At 47.3% G+C, this 22,210-nt stretch overlaps 1 protein-coding gene across 2 annotated transcripts in view; it reads left to right on the top strand.

Moving 5' to 3' along the window:
* Nucleotides 1-22,210, top strand: part of KLHL3 (kelch-like family member 3) — a 59,614-nt gene that overhangs the window by 13,561 nt on the left and 23,843 nt on the right. The window contains exons 3-5 of one of the 2 annotated variants that reach the window (XM_010578883.1): nucleotides 7,577-7,693; nucleotides 10,654-10,760; nucleotides 16,213-16,334. In XM_010578883.1, the coding sequence (XP_010577185.1) occupies nucleotides 7,577-7,693; nucleotides 10,654-10,760; nucleotides 16,213-16,334 (346 nt within the window). Of the gene's footprint in view, nucleotides 1-7,576; nucleotides 7,694-10,488; nucleotides 10,557-10,653; nucleotides 10,761-16,212; nucleotides 16,335-22,210 lie in introns of those variants that run through there. The other variant, XM_010578884.1, reaches the window with a different exon arrangement.

The raw sequence follows: 22,210 nt of genomic DNA, 5'->3' as shown, positions 1-22,210 counted from the left end.
GAGGCGGGGGGGGGATGCCGTTCTTGGGGGCTGTGCCCGGGCATGCGGGGAGACCCCCCCCCTTCTTTCCCTCCTCATTCTTGCCCGCAGAAATCCCTCCCGCGATGAGCGCTAGATGTTGCAATGTCATGGTGACGGGCTGCTTCGCCCCGTGTACCCAAACCGAAGGGAGAGAGTGGTGGTTTTTTTTTTTTTTTTTTTTTTTTCCCCCGGGGGGTGGGGTTTAGAGATGGATTACGAGGGAAGGGAAGGCTCCGCCGGTGGGTGTTTTCGAAAATCGCTCGTGGGGCAGGGAAGGTGGGCTGGGGTGCTGCGGGGTCACTCCAGCAAGAAGATGCGCCTCGGAAAAACGCTGGGCTCCTGTCCGCCTTGTTCGTGTCCGGAACCTCCAGCAGCTCGCTCCGTCGTTCGGTTGAAGGCGTAACCCCTGATATTTGCTGTTTTTCTGAGTGATGAATGAAAATCTGTAACGTCTTGTGGTGGATTTACCTGCCCGGGTCCGTGGAAGCCGTACGCTGCGCGGGTGTTACGGCAGGCAGGAGGGGATCCCGTGTCTCCCTCGCACGCTAGCTGGGCCATATATACTTGATTTCCTGCAAGGCAGCTATTTTGCCCCAAAACCTGCGTGCAGAGGTGCTCGCGGAGTCGACCTAATGTCCCCTGAATGCATAAAAGAGGATTTTGCTGCGCAGGGACTTCGTAGACGCCGGTTCGCCGGCGTTTGTGCTCTGCCTTCGTTCTTCCTCCCTTCTGTCGGGGTGCCTTTCGCACACCAGAAGCTCGCTTGCACTGCTTCAAACTAAACGTTAAGCTGGCTTGGGTGTTGTTTTTTTGTTTTTGTTTTTTCTTTTTTTTAAAACAGGATATGCTGAGTGCTTCCTTTTGTGCTGGTGACCTTGCAGGGGGTGGGGGAACAAAGAGGGGGCTTGACCCGCTGGTAGTACTGATCGTCAGGGCTTGGCAGAGGTTTTGTTTAAATATGACACATCGGAAAATTAAGCCGGGGTCAGTCCCCAAATTCTGGAAATTTTCCCTCTGTTGAGGGAAAACACTCGCAGCAGCCTGTGGGAGTTGCTTTCCAAGCTCCGAAGGGCAGCTTTCTACCCTTATGGGACTCAAGGGTTGCAATTGTTTGTGTATTTAATGTGCAACCCAAAACTTTCAGTCTGCCACATTTCTCTTTAAATTGCACTGTAGGGGTGCTGCTTCCCATAAGGGTGTGAATGGCCACCTCTGGATAGTAATCCAGATATTAATTAATTTCAAGTCCCTTGAAATCCTAGCTCGTCATGCTAGATGCTAGCCCATGGAATGGGTTTTCCTTTTTTTTTTTTTTCTTTATAAATGAGTCTAGTGTTTGGGGAAGCGGAGAGGAGCTGTTTTGATACCTCAGGCTGGGATCATCCTTGGCACTATTACTTATTACCTTTTTTTATGGTTACCGGCAATGGTCTCATTTTGACTGGAGGCCTTTTGCTGGGGATACAGCCGTGAAAAAGTCACTGGGAAAGTACCTGGACTGTTTTGCCTCACCCTTTTTTTTCCAGACCATGTGTTTTTAGGGCATGAAGCGCTGTCCCCATCAGCATGTTCTCTGCCTCTGGAAGTGAGGAATGATTACCCAAATTGCTGCTTGTATTTCTAGTTTTCAGGAAGAGGAGGGCGGCCCTGAACTGCTCATGGGCAGTAACGATGTGGGGTTTGACTCTTGGCAAGGAAAGCTGGAAATATTCACCTGCTTTCTGGTTCGAAAGGGCACATCGTGTGGGACTGCGCCAAGGCTGCTTTGCCTGCTCGGAGCAAGTCCTGGGAGGAGGTGTTAAAAAATGACCTTGGTGGGCCAGCACCGTGGGCTGGTTCTGTTCCCTTTTTTTTGTACTTTTGCCCCGCATTTCAACTCGGATCTATGTCATGTGGTTTAGGCCTCAAATTTTATACTCTGTGAGTTTCATGACAGCAGAATTCCCCCTGGTTTTTAATGTTACTGCTTTTTCCATTTTTGTAGTCAGTGAGGAACGTGTTACTGGTGCTCGCATCACCTCTGACTCTGGTCCGAAGCCTGCCCGGACTCAAATATCCTGATAACTTGCACATCCGAGTTGTTCAGTGGTATCATGTGCCCATGTCATTGCACATGGGCAGAAGCAGCCAGGGGCAAGGGGGATTTAACCTGAAACGTTCACATTTGGCGGTAAATTATTTCAGAATCCCGATTTTCTTTTACTGTGCTGATAGGGACTTTCATTTTATGGAGAAATTACATAAGGCTGTACGATCAGGCATGGTACTCTGGTTCAGAATTAGTAAGATGTGTTTGAGTTTGAATAGGAAAAAAAACCCTGGAATGTTGATTCCCCCCCCCCCCCAAAGAATTAAAATGCCTGTAATTTTAACTTTATGTTTGAGTGAGGGTAGTCTCTTCGTAGTATTTGTTTGAGAAATACAATATTTGCCTTTGAAAGCAAAAGGTATTGTCATATTTGAGTTATTTTGTGTTGTTTCCATTACTGTCAGCAAAGACTTTTCTTCTCAGTAGTTCCTGAAGTCCGCTTTTCCCCCGAGGTCTCCTTTGATACGAATATCCTTTTGGGGATCTGTTGTATACCACTTGTGTGTTTTTTCTAAGCTAATGTGTCCATGTTGATGTAGGCACTGAAAAAGTTCAACAAAATAGGAAAATAATATTGCTATTAAAAACCGAAAAAATCCTTTCTGTTACTCTATATCCCCTGTGTTTTAATCATAATATGTTTCTCTGAAATCCTCTCCAAATCCATCTCAATATTTGGATTCCTTCAGTCAAGTTTTTTTTACTATCTTTGTATGTACCTAAAGGCAAATTCGGAAATTGAGATTTTTATAAATATGCCATTACACTGACATCTTTTTCTTACTGTGTCTGCCTGACTCAAGGAATAAAACTATTGGGCGTAATGTATTGGCACCATGATTTTGGCCATTGATTCTAAACAGAGAATTATGCCAGTTAAGGTAAAATGATTTTTCATTTTGCGAAGACTAAATTAATATTTCGGTCTCCATTTGTCTTAGTAGAGGCATTTAAGTTTTGAACACTAGTAACTGCTATCGGCCATCTGTCAAGCTTTTGGATCAGAGCTATGTCAAACCTCTCAAACTGAAGATGAACGTTTTACGGGGATGATTGTAACGTATCCCACAAAGAAGCTCCGTAGGCTTTGAAAATTTACCCTTAGCGTGTCACTGTTAAGTTAATATAAGGCTAGAAGTGCCTGCGGAGGTGTTGGATTGCCCGTGCTGCAGGAAGGCAGGTCTCCGAGCCCCGTTAACTTTTTGGCCAACTTTGGGGGGGCCGAAGCTCTGCGGCGTGACGGGACGACCCAGGAGAGCGGAGCTCAGCCTGTGGTCCGCAGGCAGGAGGTGAGAGCAGCTCCCAGAGACCCCCCCAACCACCACCACCAGTGCTGCCCAGTGGGGTGAAGCTGGGCTGGACTGGATATATCTGGAGTCCCATCATCTCTCCAAGGTGAGAACCTGGTGGAGAGGGACCTTCGTGGTGTCCACGTGTGGGCTAGGAGCTGAGCCCAGCGGCTCTTCTTCCAGAAACATGAGCAGAAGCTCATCCTTCTCTGCTCCGAAGGAAAGCGCGTTTGAGATCTGCCCCTCCTTTAGGGTGAGCTCCTGGCTCCAGTAAAGCCAGTGGTAGAATTGATTTTGGCAGAGCCGGGATTTTTGTTCCGGGGGTTTACCACGAACAGCAATCATCTTGCCAGGGGACAGTTTAGCTCTAAGCGAGGCTTTTATTCTTTCACGTAGAATCTGCAAAGACATCTGTAATTACTGCTGGTAACTACGGCAACCCAACTTTATAGTTGATACTTGCATGCAGCAGCGCTACAGGTTATGGGTTTTTAAAATACCTCTCGGTTGGGATGCGGCCGCGCTCAGGCAGGAGCTGTGCTTTGAGCCAACTCCTGCTAGTGAGTCTTGGGGAGGAGGAACACGGTGTAAACGGGGTTGTGATTAGCTTCGCTGGCTTAATTGGGGACTCTCAAATCAGGGTTTGTTTTTTCTGCTTGGGGACAGCGTCGAAAGGCCATGCAGGAGGTGGCGGTGGGATTGGCACTCCATGAGAGTAACAACCTCTTTGCTTATTTTAGGAGAATCCTGCTGTGTCCCTAACAAGGATATTCATCTGGCCCAGGGAAATGAAATCATTTGTCCATTTGCTCGGTGCACGGCCTCGGATAGCCCAGGAATAGAACAAATTGCTCCTGGCAGCCGGCTTGTGAGTCCCGCTGGTGTAGTAGGACATCAGCTAGGCAAACGTGAGGGTGCTGGGGGGAAAGTCTTCTCTGGGGGGAACGTGCAGGGGCTCCAGCACGTCCAGGTGGTCTCGGCCAGTACCTTTGATCAGAGGACCCTGGTCCTCCTCTGCTTTGCTCCATTAATATAATAACAGTGTAATAAGTGTAATAATTCTTAGTGTTGTGGGGAAAAAAAAAACCAGAAAAGGGCTACGCAATGTACTGTTTTGGTCTTCTCAGGGGTAGCTTTTGCTTTGCGGCAGGTCGCATTCGCTTGGAGTGTTTAGGTTCTTGCATTTTTACATTGGAAATGTGTCGGTGATCTCTGAGAGTGTGTGCATGGGGGTGTGAAATCTTTTTCCCAGATAAAATCATCCTCCGTCCATTACTGGAACACAGTTCTGTGGAAGCTGAGTCAGTCTCAAAGATGAGTTAAAGGCTCTTGGCCATTAATTTTTCAAATGTGTTTTTTATGTGAGTCATTTGGAAAAACTTTAAATAGCATATCTTGATTTTTTTGAAACGAGTTTTTAACCAGACAATCTGCAGTATTTTCTTATGGTGAGCTGTTGGCAAAATGTGAAATCCACCCCTGCTAATAAAGCTGAGGATGATTTAGGATGCTTTTTAAAAAGTTACTTTTCATGCTTCTTAGGAAGAACTGGTTGATCTTTTTCAGAAATTCTGAAGCAAGGTTTTACTTTTAAAATACACAGACAAATGTTGGTGGAGTTGAGGCTTTATGAAGGCTTGTTGATCCGACATTTACTTTGGTGTTTAATGAAACTTGCCGTCTCCTTTGAACTGTATCTTTTGCCGGTGGAAAAGTTTGAACATAAGGTATCTTTTGTCTCCGGCACTGGAGTGCTAATAAATAAATAAATCTCAGCGGTGTGCTTTTTCTTATTAAAGAAGCCCCATGATTTTGGTGTGTATCGCTTGATTTTGGATCCCACAAGGTCCGTCTTTGACGATGACCGAAGTGGTGTCCCGCGGCGGTCTGGTGGGATGGGTACAGCTGTCCCTGCCGCCGCCTTTTGGTTTCACTTTCTTTTTTTTTCCTTTTTCTTTCTTTTTTGTTTGTTTGGTTTGCTTCCTGTACGTGTTTTGGCTTTGGAGACTGAAAGCTCAGTGAAGTCACTTGCACTTCCAGAGCCTCGTTTTTCACGCCTTGGCTCCGGCGCGCCACGAGGGCGTGTTTAGCTGTTTAAAAAGCAAAGGTTTATGCCGGGGTGTTTAAAGCTGTGGTCAAACTTTGCTTGGCCTAAGATTTCAACCAGGGCTTTTGATAGAAACAACACCGAGGCTTAGCTGAATTTGGCTGTGTCCCTGGAGCAAGGAGACTCCCTCGCTGGGGCGTGCGGACTTGGGGAAGAGCTGAGAGCCGCCGCCGCTCCGTGCCCGTGAACGCTGCCGGTGGTACGTGTGGCACAGAATGAGTTCAGCTTTCTTTGGGGACAGAAAAGCTGGTTGTGTCGTTGCCTGGTACCAGTCCCTTGAATATCGAACATTTAACAAAAGGTATTCTTTCTGATTTTTTTTTTCTTTTAATCCAGCCACACTAAACTAATTGGATGATGACTGTAACGCAGTCTGGGAAGTTGTCTCCCTCAGTGGGACATGTGCTGAGTGATGTTGTGCTCAGCCTTGCAGCTTCACTTATGACTGAAAATATTTCACTTGCTCAGCAAAGTGAAAGAATTGGACTTGGCTGGTTTTTGGCATTAACCTTTGTCTTGGGCACAAAGCTGGAGGCCGCTCAGTATGCAGGCGTGTATTCGAGCTGCGCGCAGCTTGGCTGCTATTCAGCATCTTGTTTCTAGAAGAAGGACAATGCAACCCACCGAGGACAGCTGGGGGGGCAAAGAGCTTCGTGTGGTCTCAAGGGACATCGTGCTGGTAACAGCCACCGGTCGGGAGCCGGCAGCGGGGAGGGTGTAGTGTTCAGCAAGGGCTTCACACTGTCAGGGGGTTGTAAATTGTGAATAATAGTGTTTTTCGAAGGAAGAGTCACTGTGTGTGAGTATACTTATATATAGATATGTATGTGCATGCATACGCACCTTAGCAGAGGCTGGCGGGCTGTTCTGGGGAAGGATCCTTCCACCCTTCTTCAGACATCATCTTCTGGTTGCAGGTAGCGCCAGGATGCTGGGCTGCCCAGACTGTTGGTTTAACCCAATTCAGCCTTTTTTATCGTGATACAAGCCCAACTAAGAAAGGCGGCAGGGAGGAGGGGACAAACATGAAGCTGAGGGAGACCGTCCTTTGGAAACAAAACTCTGCGAAGGTCTCCAGTCTGGTGCACGGTGGCCACGGGGTTACCTGCTGAGGTCTGCCGTTGGCTTTTGACATGGACAACCTTGCTTGATTTGTCTTGTTTGCCTTTGCCTGCTGGCAGGTTTGAGGGGTGAGCCGTGGGTGTAAGCAGAACAGGGACCTGGCTCCAAGTGCTGCTTTTTTCATAGGTGGAAACCTTTAGCGCTGAGTGATTTCACGCGCTTTCAGATCACGGAGGTAGAGATATTGACCTGATGTCAATTCTGTGTAAAGAGCCAGTGCTCCCAACAAAGTAATGAGGACACGTATGTGCCTTAGGCACCTGTTGGCCTGGTTAAACACAGCACATAAGCGAGTGCATCTGGTTTGATATTACCTATATAACTGGTGGTTCTGGTAGGAAGGTCTGGTTTAATGATTCTTGCTATATGTTCCAGTGGCACTAAATAGACCTATTTCTAAAACGGAAAGGGGATGTGGCCTCGGTAAAGCTAATGCTTTGGAAGCTGTGCAGGGAGTTTTAATATTCCTTTTCTACTTGCCTCTATAGAAGAAGATACAAGTCATGTATTGTATGCTTGCGGTTTCAGATGGGACATTGAAGACTGAACTTCTCTTTCTCTGTATGGATGTTAAAGTATCCGTGGTACTCTTGTAGTTCCCAGTGCTGAAGTCTATTTCTATTCAGTGAGGCAATTATGTTCTGGCTTGAATTTCAACTTATACTGCTTTCCTGGCCTGAAGCCTGTAAGGCTGGGCTTTGTCCTCAAGCGTTTGGCACTTTTTCCTTTTCTTCGCTGCTGACTGAAATGTGGGCTGGGTTGGCTTTCAACATTCATGCAGCAGTAGCTGCATTTTTTGATGCTCTTCACATGGGTAACCTGAGCAGGCTAACAAACATGCCAGTAACTCCGTGCATAATACCCTGTGCTGCAGATTTATGATACTTTTTTTTTTAAAGTGTCATTGAATCAAACTTTCTACTCCTTTTTTTTTGTCCATGTTTTTAGCATTAAGCAGAGTTCCCGATCCTCTGAGGCAGCTGAAGATGAAAAGGACCAGCGCACAGTGACAGTCAACCCCTCTCACATGAGAAAGGCATTCAAGGTCATGAATGAATTACGGAGGTACACTTTTGACTTAATGGGCACCCTCTCTGGTTTAGCAGAAATGTGCTGATTGGAACAGAAAGGCTTCTGGGAGACTTAGAAAAAAATCTGTGCCATCTTTGTCACAGCTAATGGTTACATGTAGGTGATTAATCAACAAGTAGGAAGAGGCAGCTAAAATATAGCCCTTTTGTGGTGGGTTGTTCTTCCCAGTCTCAGACCTGTCCATCTTCCCAGCAGAAGGAAGCCAGCTATGGCTCAAAACCATCTGAGCAAGAGCCTTCAGTCATAGATGATAATTAATTTAGTTTTTTCGATTACTTACAGCAAATTCAGCTGTAAACTATGTTCTGTAAACTATGTACTTAACTGAGCTAATGGTCTGAAAACCAATAATAGAACATTACAGACACTAAGACACCTACGCATAATTACAGACCAAACATTATTAATGTGCTGTTCTTATTCTCTTTAACTAGCAGTGTCACTCAGTCTGGGCTTAGTACCCCAAAGTAGGGAGTGGAAAAAAACCCCACAACTTGGGAAGAATGTCAGCTCTCTACTTGCAAATCTGAAAATCCAGATATTGGTTAAAAGAGAACACCTTCATCTCTACACAGCTGCGTGGGTACAGGGAGAATGGAGGCTGAAAAAACATCAGCAAACACAGTCTTCAAGAACTGCTGTCATCACATCAGCAATGTGGTGGCAGTGGTTAAACCTGAGTTGTTTCTTGATTGTTGTTATCCCATGAACCAGATAGAAGAAGTTCAGCGAGCATTTCTCTGCCTGGTTCGTTTGAGTCCTTTACCATTCAAATAGAGACTTAGAAACCCAATTTTTAAAAGGATTCCTATGGAAAGTACATGTGTCATACCCATGAACGTATGTGCTCCCTTTGTGTCCAGATGGTGTGATGAAAGCAGATAACACCCTTTACTCTTCCTGCACGCTCAAAGTACTCAAAAGTTGCTGTAATAGCCACCTCTCTTCTGTGGATTAAGTAGTTTCCCAATATACACATACTCTGGTGTGGAGAAGGATTAGAAATGTCTCCTTCCACAGATGTCTGACAGTGGTTGTCAGTTGCATAGGAACAGAAAATGGAAATGTCCTTCCCTTGTAACAATTACATGAAGTGGAGTATGGTTTGGTTTTTTTTTTTTTTAATTGGCATCCCTCTAGTGCTTTCTTTGTACTGAAAGCAAAGGATCTGAAAATAGAGGTTTCTGCAGCTATATTCAGAAATCTATTGTGCTACTATTATTACTTTGTTAATTGAAGCGTAGTGGGAATAGCTGGAGACGGACAATGTTTCTTATTGCCTGTAGTTAGCTAGATCTTGTGCAATACTGAAGTGATCAAATGTAGAAGACTGAAAGCTGCCCTTAAGCACCTGTTTTGTGTTTCCTTCTTCTGGGTCCTCCTTTTTGTCAGCTTCTGCTGTTGTTCCGGAATATACAGTTCTCGTGTCTATGGTATGGGATCCGTTAAGCTGTCAACAATCAATGTTAATAGCTGTCTTGAATAATAGTGCCTCCAAATGCATCCAGAAATCTCATATGGAGGGTCTAGAAAAATCTTGCTAAGCCTTTAACCTATTTGCTACATGTTGCTCGCTTGAAATTTTTAGCTTTCAAATGAAGATGAAATTAATTCCACGAGTGGTACTTTAGATAACTATAGTCCAAAGAGGAATTGAACAGAGCCCCTTTTGCATAAGCTGAAGGAAATGAGGAAGCCTCCGTAAGGAGGCTGTTAAAGAGCTTCCCTCATTGCCGTCCCCCTTCCAAACTGGGGTGAATGTAGAGCACAGACTACCAATTCCTACTTTCTTCCTGTTTTCCAACTATAACCCTCCATTTCACAGGTGTTTTGTTCACGTATTCCAATATATGGAGAAGAGGAGACGTACCTAGTCCTTTAGAAGCTCTACGAGTGTTTATTTGACATGCAGTTTCCTAAAGACAAAGTGCAGCGTGGTGATAAGCATTTCTGAAGAGAAGGTGACATCTAGATTTACAGACACTGATCCTTTTTCAGGCTTGGCATTTGAAAAGAACACCCTTATTTTGCATTTGTATGCTCAAACATCTTAAACCAACTTATTGGGAGGCTAAGCACTTCTAGCTGTCAGCATCTCCGAGGCGCTGTACAAACATTAACTAATGAATCCTCAAAGGACATATGTGGGGCTCGTAGAAAAGGTCACTAGTTAATGAAGTGACGTTTCCAAAGCTGTACAATGAGTCAGTGGGGGAGCTCAGAAGTTTTTTGGTTCCTCTTTGGAGCCCTGTGCTTTATCTCAGTGACTCTTAATCCCAGACTAATTCATGTGGTAAATGAAGTCCTCAGGCCCATGGATAAACTCCAGTGACTGGCATCTCCTCACTGGGAGATGGCTGAGGCAGCCTCTGCGCTGGTCAGTGCCAGGAGATGTTTTGGTGGTCACGTTCTTTAGGGCCAAACATGGAAGGAAGTACGGAAATAACTTCATTTTTCCACTTTACCTTTCCCTTATGGAAAGACGAAAGCGCTGCTGGTGTTCCCTTGTGCAGCTATTTCTTGTCTCGTAGATCTGCTAGAGCTTGGCTCCACGTAGTGCCCAAGCTCTTAAGCACTTCTGTACCTTCTCCCAGCCCTGCTTGTCTGAGAGATGGAAGGAGCCCCTTACCCATCTGTTCTTCAGCAGCACGTATGCCTAGTTTGGCTTGCAGATTTTTTTTTTTTTTCTGGGAAAAGCAGAACCACAGGCAGGGCTGCAGCATCAGGAGGATCTAGGCTTTGCGTTGTAGGCAAACACTGACAGGAGCTGGTAGCTGAAGGACTAGAGGACCCTCCACTGGGATTTGGCAGAAGCTCAGGTGCCTTGTCTGTAATGGTGGGTCTTCTGCTTACTTTTTCAGGATATACTGATGTAGCTTTTTGCCTGACCAGGAGTTCTGAAATGATCTTTGTCTTCTCTGGTGTTTTTCCAGCAAGCGGCTCCTCTGTGATGTGGTGATTGTGGCCGAAACTGTGGAGATGGAAGCCCACCGCGTGGTCCTTGCGGCCTGCAGCCCTTATTTTTGTGCGATGTTTACAGGTACTCTTCTTGACGCCAGATGCTGTACGTGGGTTGAACGGGCCATTGCAAACCCAGAGGCTTTTGGCTGTGTCTCCAGCAGGAGCTGCAGCACAGGCAGCAGGCATGGCCAGCGAGGAAAGGGTTTCTTTGAGAGAGAAGCAGTAGGGTTAGGTCTGCAGTTTTCTACACCTGATGGATGATGCTGGTCGTCCTTGACTAATTCCTCGAGGCATGGTGTATGGGGTGGTTGTATGGGTGTGGGGGGAGTGGGTAGCATGAGAGTCACAGGAAGGTTATTACTATGAGGTTTGTCTCACTGGTTTTTGGGTTGGTTTTTTTATCCCCCCAAACAAGACCTTGGGTCATGAAAACACATCATTAACATCAAGCACGTGTGCAGTGCCCTAAATGTTCATGGTGCACATCAAAGAAGTTGCTGGCACAGGAGTTGTAGTTTCAAGGCTCAGCCCTGCTGATGCTGATTTGCAGTCACGGATGTTTAATCTCCCGTGGCACTTTTTGCTGCTGCCCGAAATAACACCGTTGTTCTCTTGATCCCAGTGTGTTTTAGCAGCCCTGCCTTTTTGCAGGGTGCGTTGCTGCAGCCTGGTGTATTTTGGTAATGGCAGATGCAACCTCTGTGTGAAGAGAAGGAGAGGACTAAATTCTTGCTCTGATTGCCTGATCCCTATAGCAGGTGCCCTTTGGAGGCTGTGCCCAGCAAAAAAACCTGTGCCAATCCCCAGGTAGGGGAGTGACCAGCTTATTTAAGTCATTCTAGTAAAATTAGTGTGGTCAGGAGCTCCTTAGCTTACTTCATTTTCCTTGCCCTCCTTTCCAGGATAGGAACTGACTTAACCAAATACGAAGAAAATGATTGTACGCTCCAGGGAATGGTTGTTACCATCAGTCAGCTTTAGCGTAAACGAGGTTTGGAGGTTTTGCCCCTGTTTCACGTTCCTTTGCCTGTGGTCTAGGGGTTGCTTCTTTCTTCTAAAAGCCTTGAGATTAGACCTCCTTTTATTTGCTTTACTGGAAGCAGAACACAGCATTTCTGAGGAAAAAGCTTGTCCTTTGGGAAGCTTTCTTCCCTCCTGCAGTGGAGGTGGGGAAAGAACCTCAGGTGTAAACAGACGTCCGAACGTGAGATGAGATGTGAGGTTCGCCATGGTGGCTTTATCAGCGTGGTGAGCTAAGGTGGGAAGCGTTTGTGTTTTCTAGGGCACTGGTGCTGTGCCGTGGAAGTACTGGCCGCGGTGGTGAGGCAGAGGAGCAAACGCTGCTCAGAGGCAACCCTTCCCGCAGGGCACCTCGAGGAGGACTTGCGAGTGCTTGGGATGCTCGTTCCTGACGAGAGGTTTAAAAAAGAAAAAAAAAATATTGGGGAAAAAAAAACAACCCTCTGATCCTTAGAGGTCATCCGAGCGGGAAGGCAGTGGTGCGGGGCTGCTCGTGTTTCCGTGCAGGAATTCTCCGGGCCGTGTAATCCCTCACGCCGCGAGTTAAACAGTAATCAGCTAACCGCTCTCACGTGGCCGGCTCGGCAGCTCCCCTGGGCGACAGCCTCGGCAGCTGCCCGTCCCCGGGGGCAGCGGGTCAGGCATGGACCAGTTCTCCCTCTGCTTTCCGTCCAGCTAGCCCCGAATTTCGAAAGTCTGGATCTCCCTCTTGCAAAGACCGAGCGCGCGATCTCCTTCCAGCTGTGCGGTGGTTCGCTCTGCGGAGCGGGGGCGTTTTAAAATCACGGCTTGAAGCTCGGTTGGATGTTGTGGCTTGGATTTTTTTTTTTTTTTTTTTTTGCATTGCACATCAGTGATGCAGCCCAGTGGCTGGGGGGGCAAGCTGCACCATGCGGGTGTTTGCAGGACTGGGCAGCAGCTGCTTGTATGTGTGCTGAGTCCTCACTGGAGGAGCCGCTTTTTGGGGGTGTGGGGAGCCGGAGGGGTTCCCCAGCAGTGCTGGCAGCCACGCGGGAGAGAACGATCAGTATAAAGCTGTGAACGGTGGGAACCAAACCGAGACCCACAGCTCATCCACCTCCACCTGACGCTTGCTCTGCAGCCCCTGTCCCCGTCGGTTGGGCCTGACTTTGGACTCGTGAATGACCTTGTAATGACCGTGGGGTCTTTCCTAAACCATTTAGGGTCCTCTGGTTAGGCATTCCTCTTTGAAATAGCCTTGGGAAGTCTGAAAATAAGCAGGCACATCTTCCGTTTGTGACTTCCACTGCTGGGACCCAGCACCTCCTAACTGCGTGTCCCTTCCCGTACTGGCTTTCTGGAGCGTTTTGGATGGTGGCTGGTCCTTGTTGGCACTGTTCTGTGGGGATGATTGGGGACAGTAATTTCTGTCCGTTTAGAAGAAAACATGATCAATTCAGAAAGGGTAACGGATATTTCAGTGATGCTGCTAGGACTGCTCCTGTGAGATACCTGGGGGAACTTCAGAAGCGCCGAAGGAGGAGGCATCAACGCAGAAACCCCCCTTGCAGGTCTTGCACGCCGCTTCAAAGCGCTCGCCCCACGTGTGAGAGGCTGTGGTTTTGGTATCCGATGCACTCGTATTCTCCTTCAGCACGTCTCTGATTTAGGAAACGAGGAAAGCTGTAGCTGTGCACTGGGAAGCCTCCCTGGAGCGCGGTACGTAGGAGGCAGGGCAAGCTGCTGTGCTGGGTAAACAAGGCACCGCGAGCTGCTGCAGTTTTAACTCTAGTTCATCTTGCGACAAAGCGGGAGAGCTCTGCTCTCTCCCTGCCCTCGTGAGCAAAGGGGAATGGAGAAAGCACCGCTGGGTGTTGAGCGTGATGCCAGAGGGCTTGCCTTTGCCAGGGGCTGGTGTCTGCAAAGTCTGTCCCCTAAAGAGGGTCTGCTTGGAGCTACTCTGCCTGTTTTTTTTACCTGCCTTTGCTCCCTCCGACCCTGTCCCTCGTGTCTGCCTGACCGCGGCGGTGCGGGATTGGGGTCTGTGCAGCCCTTTCTCAGCACAGCCCTTATGTAGAGAGATGACGCTAGTGCTTTGAATTATTCTGTAATTAAGGTATCGGGTAAGGCTCGAGTCTGACTTATGAAAGACATCCTAGGGGTTGGGTTTTGTGGGCTTTAAGGTGTGAGGTTTTCTTTCCTGAAGGCGTGTGGGATGAGATGCCCCAATTGACCCACCGTGCTTTAGAGGCTGCGTTTGCCTGGGCTCTGCGCTCGCAGGAGGGGGCAGCTTATTGCCCGCTCCTGGTCTGCTCCGACCCCTGCCCTGGTTCGCTTGCGGGGTCTTCAGGTCCTTCCTCTCTCCGCAGCGTTAGAGACGCATCCAGAGCATCACCGTCTGGCGAGCGGCAGGCGCTCCGTCGCGCCAGAGCGGCTGGAGGGGTCGGGTCCCATCCAACCGTGGGGCGCAGCACACAAAACCCTCCTTTCCCATCGCGTGCTGGGCTGTTCGTGGAGCCGAGGCAGCGCGGGCTATTAGTATGCAGGGCTGGCAGCTTGCTGGTGGGTGTGGGAGCCCACACAGCCTTTATTTTTGTTGCCTGTGTCACATGAACGCCGCAAAGACAGATGATGTTATCGGATCGGTCCCTCCAAGCTATTCCTGCATCGATCTCACGGGTCCGTGCGTCCGAGCCTCCCCTCTGCCCCGTGTGCTCCCGGCGAACGCGGCAGGGCACCGGCTGCTCCGCTCGCCCCTCGCCGTGCAGGTGATGTCTGGCTGGGTGCTCCTTACGGGCTGATGGGGACCGGGCTGTTCTCAGAAAGACCCCTCTCATCTCTGGAGATGTTTTTTTTTTTTGTGGGGGAGGAAGCGTGTGAAGGAGCTGACATTTATTTTGTCAATTAAAAAGTCCTGCCTGTTTTGAAGGCCTCCCAAATGTAGGTCATTTATCCCTTTGTACTTCTACGTTTGCATTCATGGGCTTCTCTGAAGAACATTTTAATATTTAATTTTAAAAATTGAATTTGGGGCAAATATTATTTCAGTCTACATTTCCCTTGGGACGTTGTTGGCTCTTCTAATACTTATGGTCTGACCCCGCTCCTGTTATTTACCTCCTTATTGGCGTAAGTGAAGCCTGCAGAGTTCAATTTCCAGGATCCAGATTTTGCTCAGGCTTGGACCCCCTTTAGCATCTGACTCTGTGCTGTGCACTTAATGTACCCAGCCGCGTCTTGTCGCACGCTGTACGGAGATGTAGGCTGTAATTACTTCTCCCATAGGCTGCAGGAACTATTTTTCCTCTTAATCCCACAGCAATACTGAGTCACCAGATTTCTCAGGTAGTGATTATTCATGCCCAGGTTTAAGAATTGACACTTCTTCATGCTCTGCTTTGTTCAGCTTTGTTTTTTCACTTATTGTTTTCCTTCTGCCTGGGAGTTTGTTCTTTCTTTTGTGTGGTTCCTCAAGATCTTGGTGATTAAAACCTGGGTGAGGTCAGGGTGTGCATGGACGATGGAAGGGCCCCGGGGAGCCCTTCCTCCTCCTCCCCACAGCATGCTTTTGATGCTTTTGTTCCTGTGACGTGCTCCTGTTACGCTCGGGCTATGTGGGTATGGTGCCTGCAGAGCGTTGGCCGCAACAGCGATGGGGAGGGCGCACATAAAGTACCGGTTCATGTATAGGCTTTTACGCAGATACGGGTTTTACTTGTATATCCATAGGTGAAATTATTGCTCTAGTTCTGCATGTTTGCGTTTTTTTTTTTTTTTTTTTTTTAAGTTATGTTTTTGGAGAAAGGATACACTTTGGATCCAAAGGCTGCCTTGCCTCTGAGGTGTGAGGTTGGGAAGGTGAGAGAGGAGAAATACAGTTTTCTGCACAGATGCTTTGCATAAAGTGTAACTGTGCAGACAGGTTACAGCAGGGTAATTTAGGAGAGAAGCTTGCAGCACGCTGGATGTGACTGCTGGCTCGTGTGCTTGTTTTCCTCAGCAGGTTTCAGGCTCTTCCTAAAGAAAGAGGGTAATGCTGCCTTGCTTTTATTGTAGGGTATACCACAAAGCACCCTAACTTAGCTGTTGCAACTTACTCATCTACACATATATATATAAAAAATTTTTAAAAAATATTTTTAATAAATGTATAAAATATGTATGTTTTTAAAAAGCCCTCCTAAGACTTGTCCACAGTCTCTTTGAGTCTGTCCCTGTGCTGAGACGTGGTCGAGGGTCATACTGGGTGTGTTTTTTAGCCCCTATATGTGTTTGAATGCAGGTGAACCATGGCAGGTTCTTTTCTGGCAAGAAGTCGAGCTTGTTGCATTTATTGACTTATTTTACAGTAGTGTCTTCAAATGTTGAGATGTTAGGTGGCATTAGGAGGCCTCTGGGAATCTCACTGGTTGTCCTTCGATGGTCAGGGATAGTGTCAGGGCAGTCTTTTAGTCAGATACCAGGAGGATGTGCTGGATGCGTGGGGAGCAAGGGCCTGCGACGATGTCCTGCAAAGCCAACTCTAACTGTCCTTTTGAAATGAATTTCAGGAGACATGTCTGAAAGTAAAGCCAAGAAGATTGAGATAAAAGACGTTGATGGGCAGACCCTGAGGAAGCTGATTGATTACATCTACACCGCCGAGATCGAGGTCACGGAAGAGAATGTGCAGGTAGGTCTGGTTCAGCGGCTCCCGTGGAGACCCAAGTAAAAAGCTTGAAACTCAAAGGCACGGGTCCTTTGGGGGTGAGTGATCTCTTCAGGCTGCAGAAAGTAAAAGGTTGAGCTTGAAAAGAGCTACTTCGAGCCTCTCTTTAGTCTTGAGGCACTTCGCTGCTTTCCCCGTGCTTAAGTCATGTTGCATTTAGCTTTTGTGTCGAGCTCTTATAATGAGAGCAGGCATTTGCCTTCCAAGAAGCTGTGCTGACTTGTGGGTCAGTCTGTCGAAGGTCAAAATAGACTCAAACAAGCAGCAAGTCAAACGTTGTTTTAAGGTCATGGCAGAAGAATCTGGCTGTTTTTAAATTCTTCTGGGTAGTTTGAGTTGTTTGGCAGAGCTTTGAGTGGAATATATTGTTCAAATGAGGGCATTGTTCCTTTTTTTGTGTGTGTGTGCATGCTCCGTCTTGAATTTCTTTGAGGTAAATATTTGTCCAGAAGTGGAAAGAGTAATTGAATGGCAGCCTACAGATAAAGCGGGATGCTCAGGAGGAGAGCGCTTCACTGTGTCACGTGGCTGTGGCTGCTGGTAAAGCTTTTTCTTTGACTCTACTTGTATTTGTGGTAAGAAAACGGCTGTGCACTTAGCCACTGATTTCTGGAAGGGACGCTGGGAGCTCGCGTGCGGACGTGCTTTTCGGTTGGTCTCCATTTTTGTTTGCAAGCGGCAGTTTGGGTCTGTTGTCTTCCTCCCTGTGACTTGGACGTTGGTCAGGGTAACAAGTCTGTGTCTGCGGTGCTGGAGAGACAGGGGCAACACTGCTGCGTGCGTTCTGTTGACCTAATTACCGTGGTAAAATTAGACGGGTTCTGCTTGAAATGAGGTTCTTGCCGTGGATGGGACATGCTCTTCTGCTCCAGCCCCGCAGGGAGGGTGCAGGTTCTTGCTGACCTGCCGCTCTTCCTGCAGGAGCTTGGACAAAACCCTGAGCTATCTCCACTTCGCAGCCCAAGCTCTGTGCCATCCTTCATGACCTAAGTCTGCGGGTGCCTTTTCTTGCCCCTTCTGCCCTTCTAGTTTTACAAACTTGACTTGCTGGCATGCTCTCAACCCGACAGTTGTCACACTGGTAGGAGTGTGGACCCTGGTTGCCCTACGGCAAGGCTGAGGACCGGCAGCGAGGAGACCTTCAAAGTGCCATTATAGCAGAGAAGCTGAGGCTCAAACCCAACGGTGGGTCGCTTGGACGAGCTGTCTGCTGCGTAGCCCACGCTTAATTACAGTGTATAGTCAGGGTCATCAGCAGCTGAGATACAACATTACTTCAGTGGGGAACTGGGGTGGAGATCCTTGGACCTCTGGATCTTTTTTCCATTGCTGGAGGAAAAATGACATGTACACGCTCTCAGGCTGGTCTCTTTTCCTGTGGGAAATGTGAAGACTTGTACCCATGTGCTCCCTGAAACGTATGCTTTCCTTCCATGCTGCTGGTTGTTCGGTGGCCCAGAAGCACCCACTTGGCACGTGGGACGCGCTGAGCTCAGGGTACCATCTGGTGTGCTGGTCCCAGTCAGTCTGCCTTGAATGAAGCCTGCTTGAAGTGACTACGCATGCCCTGGCTGTTTTCCCATGAGAGCTTTTCAGTGCTCGAGTACAGCTGCACCTGGGTATAAGCGGCGTCGCGGGAGCTGGAGCGGGTTGGAGAGCCAGCTCGGTCCTGCTGTGCGTCGGCAGCATAGACCTGCCTGGAAGGTCTATGAAGAAGTCCAGATGTTGCCTTTCTGAGCAACCAGAAAGCTATCTTTTTTAGTAAAACATAACCAAAGCCTGCCTTCTGCAACCTAGGGATTACAAAGAGTTAAAGTCAGAGTGCTGTCTGTATTTTGGCTTCCATCTTTCAGACAGTGAGATTAAAAAAAAGTAAGTTTGGTGAATGCTAAGGTTCAGGCATGGTGTTTTTTTCCCAATCTAGTAAAGCAGGTCCTTTTACTACAGGATTTATTTAAACAACAACTCTATGAGTAACTCTTTAGGCTGGAGGTAAATTAATTGATGGGAGCTAAGAAATGAAGCTGATCTAATGCAAGATTAACTGACTAGTTTAAATTTTATTATGTGTTAAAAATGTCCATGCTGAAAATGTTTAATGGAATTTAGTATAATTTTGTGATGAAACCGATAAAAAGTTTAAAGAGAAATTTCCATGCTGTCTCTGGGTGTTTCACCCCTGAACAGAATGCCGTAAATAGGTTAAGATTCACCTGCAGCCACAGGAAGGAAAGTTTACAGGAAAGAATATTCTGTAATTCATTGGAAGTGTTCATATCAGTGAAGGCAAACAACATGAATAAGAAAATATTAAGCTCCTTGCAGTCTCTGGTTTGGATTAGCAATGTCAGTCTTGGGAAGAAGTGAGCAGGTTTGGTCCCTTGCATCGTCACCTCCTCCAGCTGCACAGCTTTGTGTCTGGAAGGATGCCTCAGCAATGCCTGTCTGCGTTGTTTCAGCAACGTTGCTTCCCAGTCTTGCTTGAGCACGGTGGAACTTTTTCTTTTCCCAGCAGGTATCTCCTGAGGTCACCTATTGCCATGTCATGCGCTCTGATTTTCTGGCAGGCCAAGGGTGCCTTTTTAAAGGGTTTTTTCGGACTTCTTCAGCAGCTGGAGAAAGCAATTTCTGGGTATAGGTGCCAGGTAATTTCATTGTAGAAACTACAAGAAAAAGATTGCTAAACGGCATTAAGTGAACAGATGCAGCCAAGCTACCAAAACATGTGAATAAATGAAAAGACAATATCTTGTCAGTAAGCAAAATAAAATGAGAGCAGGACTGAAGTGAGAAAAAAGATGAGCAGCAAAGGTGACGTGGAGCGTAAGGATGAGTGTTCCCAAGTGTACTCAAATGCTGAGCAGTGCTCAGCACTTCACAACAAGAAGCCTTTTTACAGTATTTTTGTTGTTTCTGTCCTGACAGAAACCTGTCTTTTTTGCTTTTATAGGCTGGTATGGTGTTCAGGAAGCGAGACTCTCTTTCTACGTGCCTATTTTTGTAGCTGATTGTCGTTTCATTGCACAAAGTGGGGTTTTTTTTTTGTTTGTTTTTTTTTTTTAAATAAGGAAGGATGTGTGTACAAGGGGTCAAGCCAGTACAGTCAGTTCCAGTCATCTTCTATGCAGTGGGTTGCTGGGGGGCTTCATGCAATTTCTCCTCAACAGTATGTCCCAAGTGTGCAGGTAAAGGGGATTTTTCAGTCCACCCTAGCTCCATGAATGAGAGCACTGAGCCCATGTGGGAGCGAATACCCTCTTCTAACTCCGTTGGGGGTATGTGGGTGAGAAATTATGCGTTGGAACTTCATTTTCAGAGTGAGATTTCAAGGCAATATAGACGCAGTAGTAGGAGGGCTTGGGGTGATGGAAGATAGAGGGGCTTCTGTGCCGAGCAGTGTTTTGCTTCTGAACGCGCGTTTGGGATTTAACCTCCCACTTGTTTGGAAGGGATGGAGCAGAGGAAGAATTTCTGTCTTTGTTGCAGTCATGTTGTAGTTGCAGGAAAATCCATCCTGGGATTTTTGTCCCTGCTGTGTTCTGTTGTTCTCTTCTGTTGCACCCCACATCAAGGTTGGTCGTAAAGATTCATATGTGTGACAAAAAGTTCTCATTCATTTGAAGACAGAGCTTGATAAATTTATTTGGAAAGAAGTTGTGCCGTGCAGTTTCTGTAAAAGTGAGGAAAACTAAAGTCAGCAACCTGGGGAAGTTCACAGATGCTCGTGCGCAGCCCTGGTTGGCTTCGATGGAAACCACATGCACGTGTCAAACAGAGCAGAGGGCCTGCTGTTCCGTACCTGTATGGCTGTTTTAACATCTCAGTTCCTTGAATTTTTCAGTTAGGTCTTGATTTTGCAGCTGAACTGGCTGCGTTGCCGCTTGCTTTCCGACGCTCGTATCAAACCTGCCAGCTCAGTGAAGAGTGATGGGAGCAAAGTCCGGCGATGGAGCAGAGGCTCAACATGGTGTCCTTGAGTGGAGCTGAATGAAGAAGGAGATTTAGGAGTCTGCCTTCTCCTAGGCAGTGAAGACAGCTGGACTTATGGCTGTAGACAGTGAATACAGTCTCTCTTCAGTGTGTCCCGCCCATCCTTACTGATAGCACTTAATTACTTGCAGGCAGCCTGAGAATTACCCTCCCAATTAAGAAAGTCATTACCATTAGGGTTGTAATGGTTCCCTGGGAAAAGTCCTGATTAACCTGATTCCACAATTAAATTCTTACGAATGAGGTGCAGCGTACTATGTGTGATGTGTCCTCCTAAACTACTGCAGCTCAAGATATGGCTCACGTAGAAGGAATGAAGTCTGAGATCAGCTGTCTGGAGGAAATAGATATTGAAACTGCCAGCTTTGCAGACATAGTCATTTTAATAAAAAATGGCTTGAGAAAGGAGGAAAAAAGCTTTGCCTAGAAGCTGTAGCATTTCCTTTTCAGAAGTGTGCTTCTGCAGCTCAGCTTTCCCGAGGGACTTAGGACTTCACAGCAAGGAAGGAGACTGTCTGTGACAGATGCAGTTTTGATGATAAAGGCGTGATAAGTGGGTCAGTTCATCTCCCTTCCCCCTGTTCACTGCAAAACCTGCAACTATAGTAGGTGCAAGCCCAGGGTGAGGCAGAGAGCCTTTCTGCCTTCAGCTTTAGGAGATGCAATAAATCAGAGCTATCTTCCTCCCTGGAGCAAAAGCTCCTTGCCATGCCTCACCCTCCTGGAGAGCCCTGGCCAGCAGCAGGGCTGACTTCTCTGGGGTGTTACAGCAGATGGGTGGGGGACCCTTCGTAGGCTTTATGGAAAGTCTTTTAAATTGGATTGGCCTAATAGAAAGGTGAGGAGAAACTTGTGGATGTGGCAGCAAGGACTATGCTGTGCCCGGTGGGTGCGTTTCCCCATTTTTACCCCACTGTTTAACCAAGGGACGGTGTATCTGCTCTGTGTGGTGAAGTTGGAGAAGGTAGATCAGGAGGGAAGTTGCCAGGTGCTCCCTCCCCTGTTTTCTCTCTCACCTCTGTATCCCTTGTCCTTCTCATGCCTGGTCCTGGAGAGGTTTTGTGGCCCCCGATCCTGTCACACATGCCTTCACCTGGGCTATTTCACCCCAGGTGGAGCATTTAAGTAGAAGCACCGTTGTTGACCCTTTGCACTGCCTGGTAGCAGTTGGGGAGTGATAAAGCCTAATTGCCTGCCTTGCACTGGAAAGCCACATTACAGTAATGTAGTTTTATCTCCACTACTTGTGCAGTTTAGAGCTGTTCATTTAAAACTGAGCATTTAACCTGCCTGCAAGCACACGATCTGCTTGTCTCTCTGGTCACGGATTCCCCTGGGAGGGTGCTTGGGAGCTGTCTCCTTGTTTGGGCAGATGTGCAGTCCCAGCTGTGGCCCTGGATGTGCTGCTGAGGATTACAGCCAGTACTCTTATTTGGCTCCTGCTTTGACTAAGTTGTCGAAGCTGCTTATAAGCTTTAATACATCCTCTGCCTTGGGGAAATGCTCCTCTTCCAGTTTTGCAGAGGAGGAATGGTGTAGGTTAACTTTTGGCCAAGGTTACCTGGAGGGCTCTGTCAGAGCAGGGAACTAAACCCCATCTCTGAAGTCCAGCGTTAATGCCCTGCCTATTGAATGAACCTTACAGCAACTCAGAGCACTTTTGGCTGAAAGATGTTCCCGGTTCAGAGACATCAAAGGTTTATGAAAGTATTTAATTGCACAGGCAATGTTGTGTAAAACTTGAGATTGGTACAGAGTGTACAGAGTGAGAGAGCACAGCTTGCAAACTAGATGGTTATGGCTATATATATATATATATACACACACCCCCCATAGCTGAGGTTCTGGAT

Source organism: Haliaeetus leucocephalus, unplaced genomic scaffold (assembly GCF_000737465.1).
Source record: "Haliaeetus leucocephalus isolate CR32 unplaced genomic scaffold, Haliaeetus_leucocephalus-4.0 Scaffold656, whole genome shotgun sequence".
NCBI lineage: Eukaryota > Metazoa > Chordata > Aves > Accipitriformes > Accipitridae > Haliaeetus > Haliaeetus leucocephalus.
This window is presented reverse-complemented; position numbering and strand designations above follow the sequence as displayed.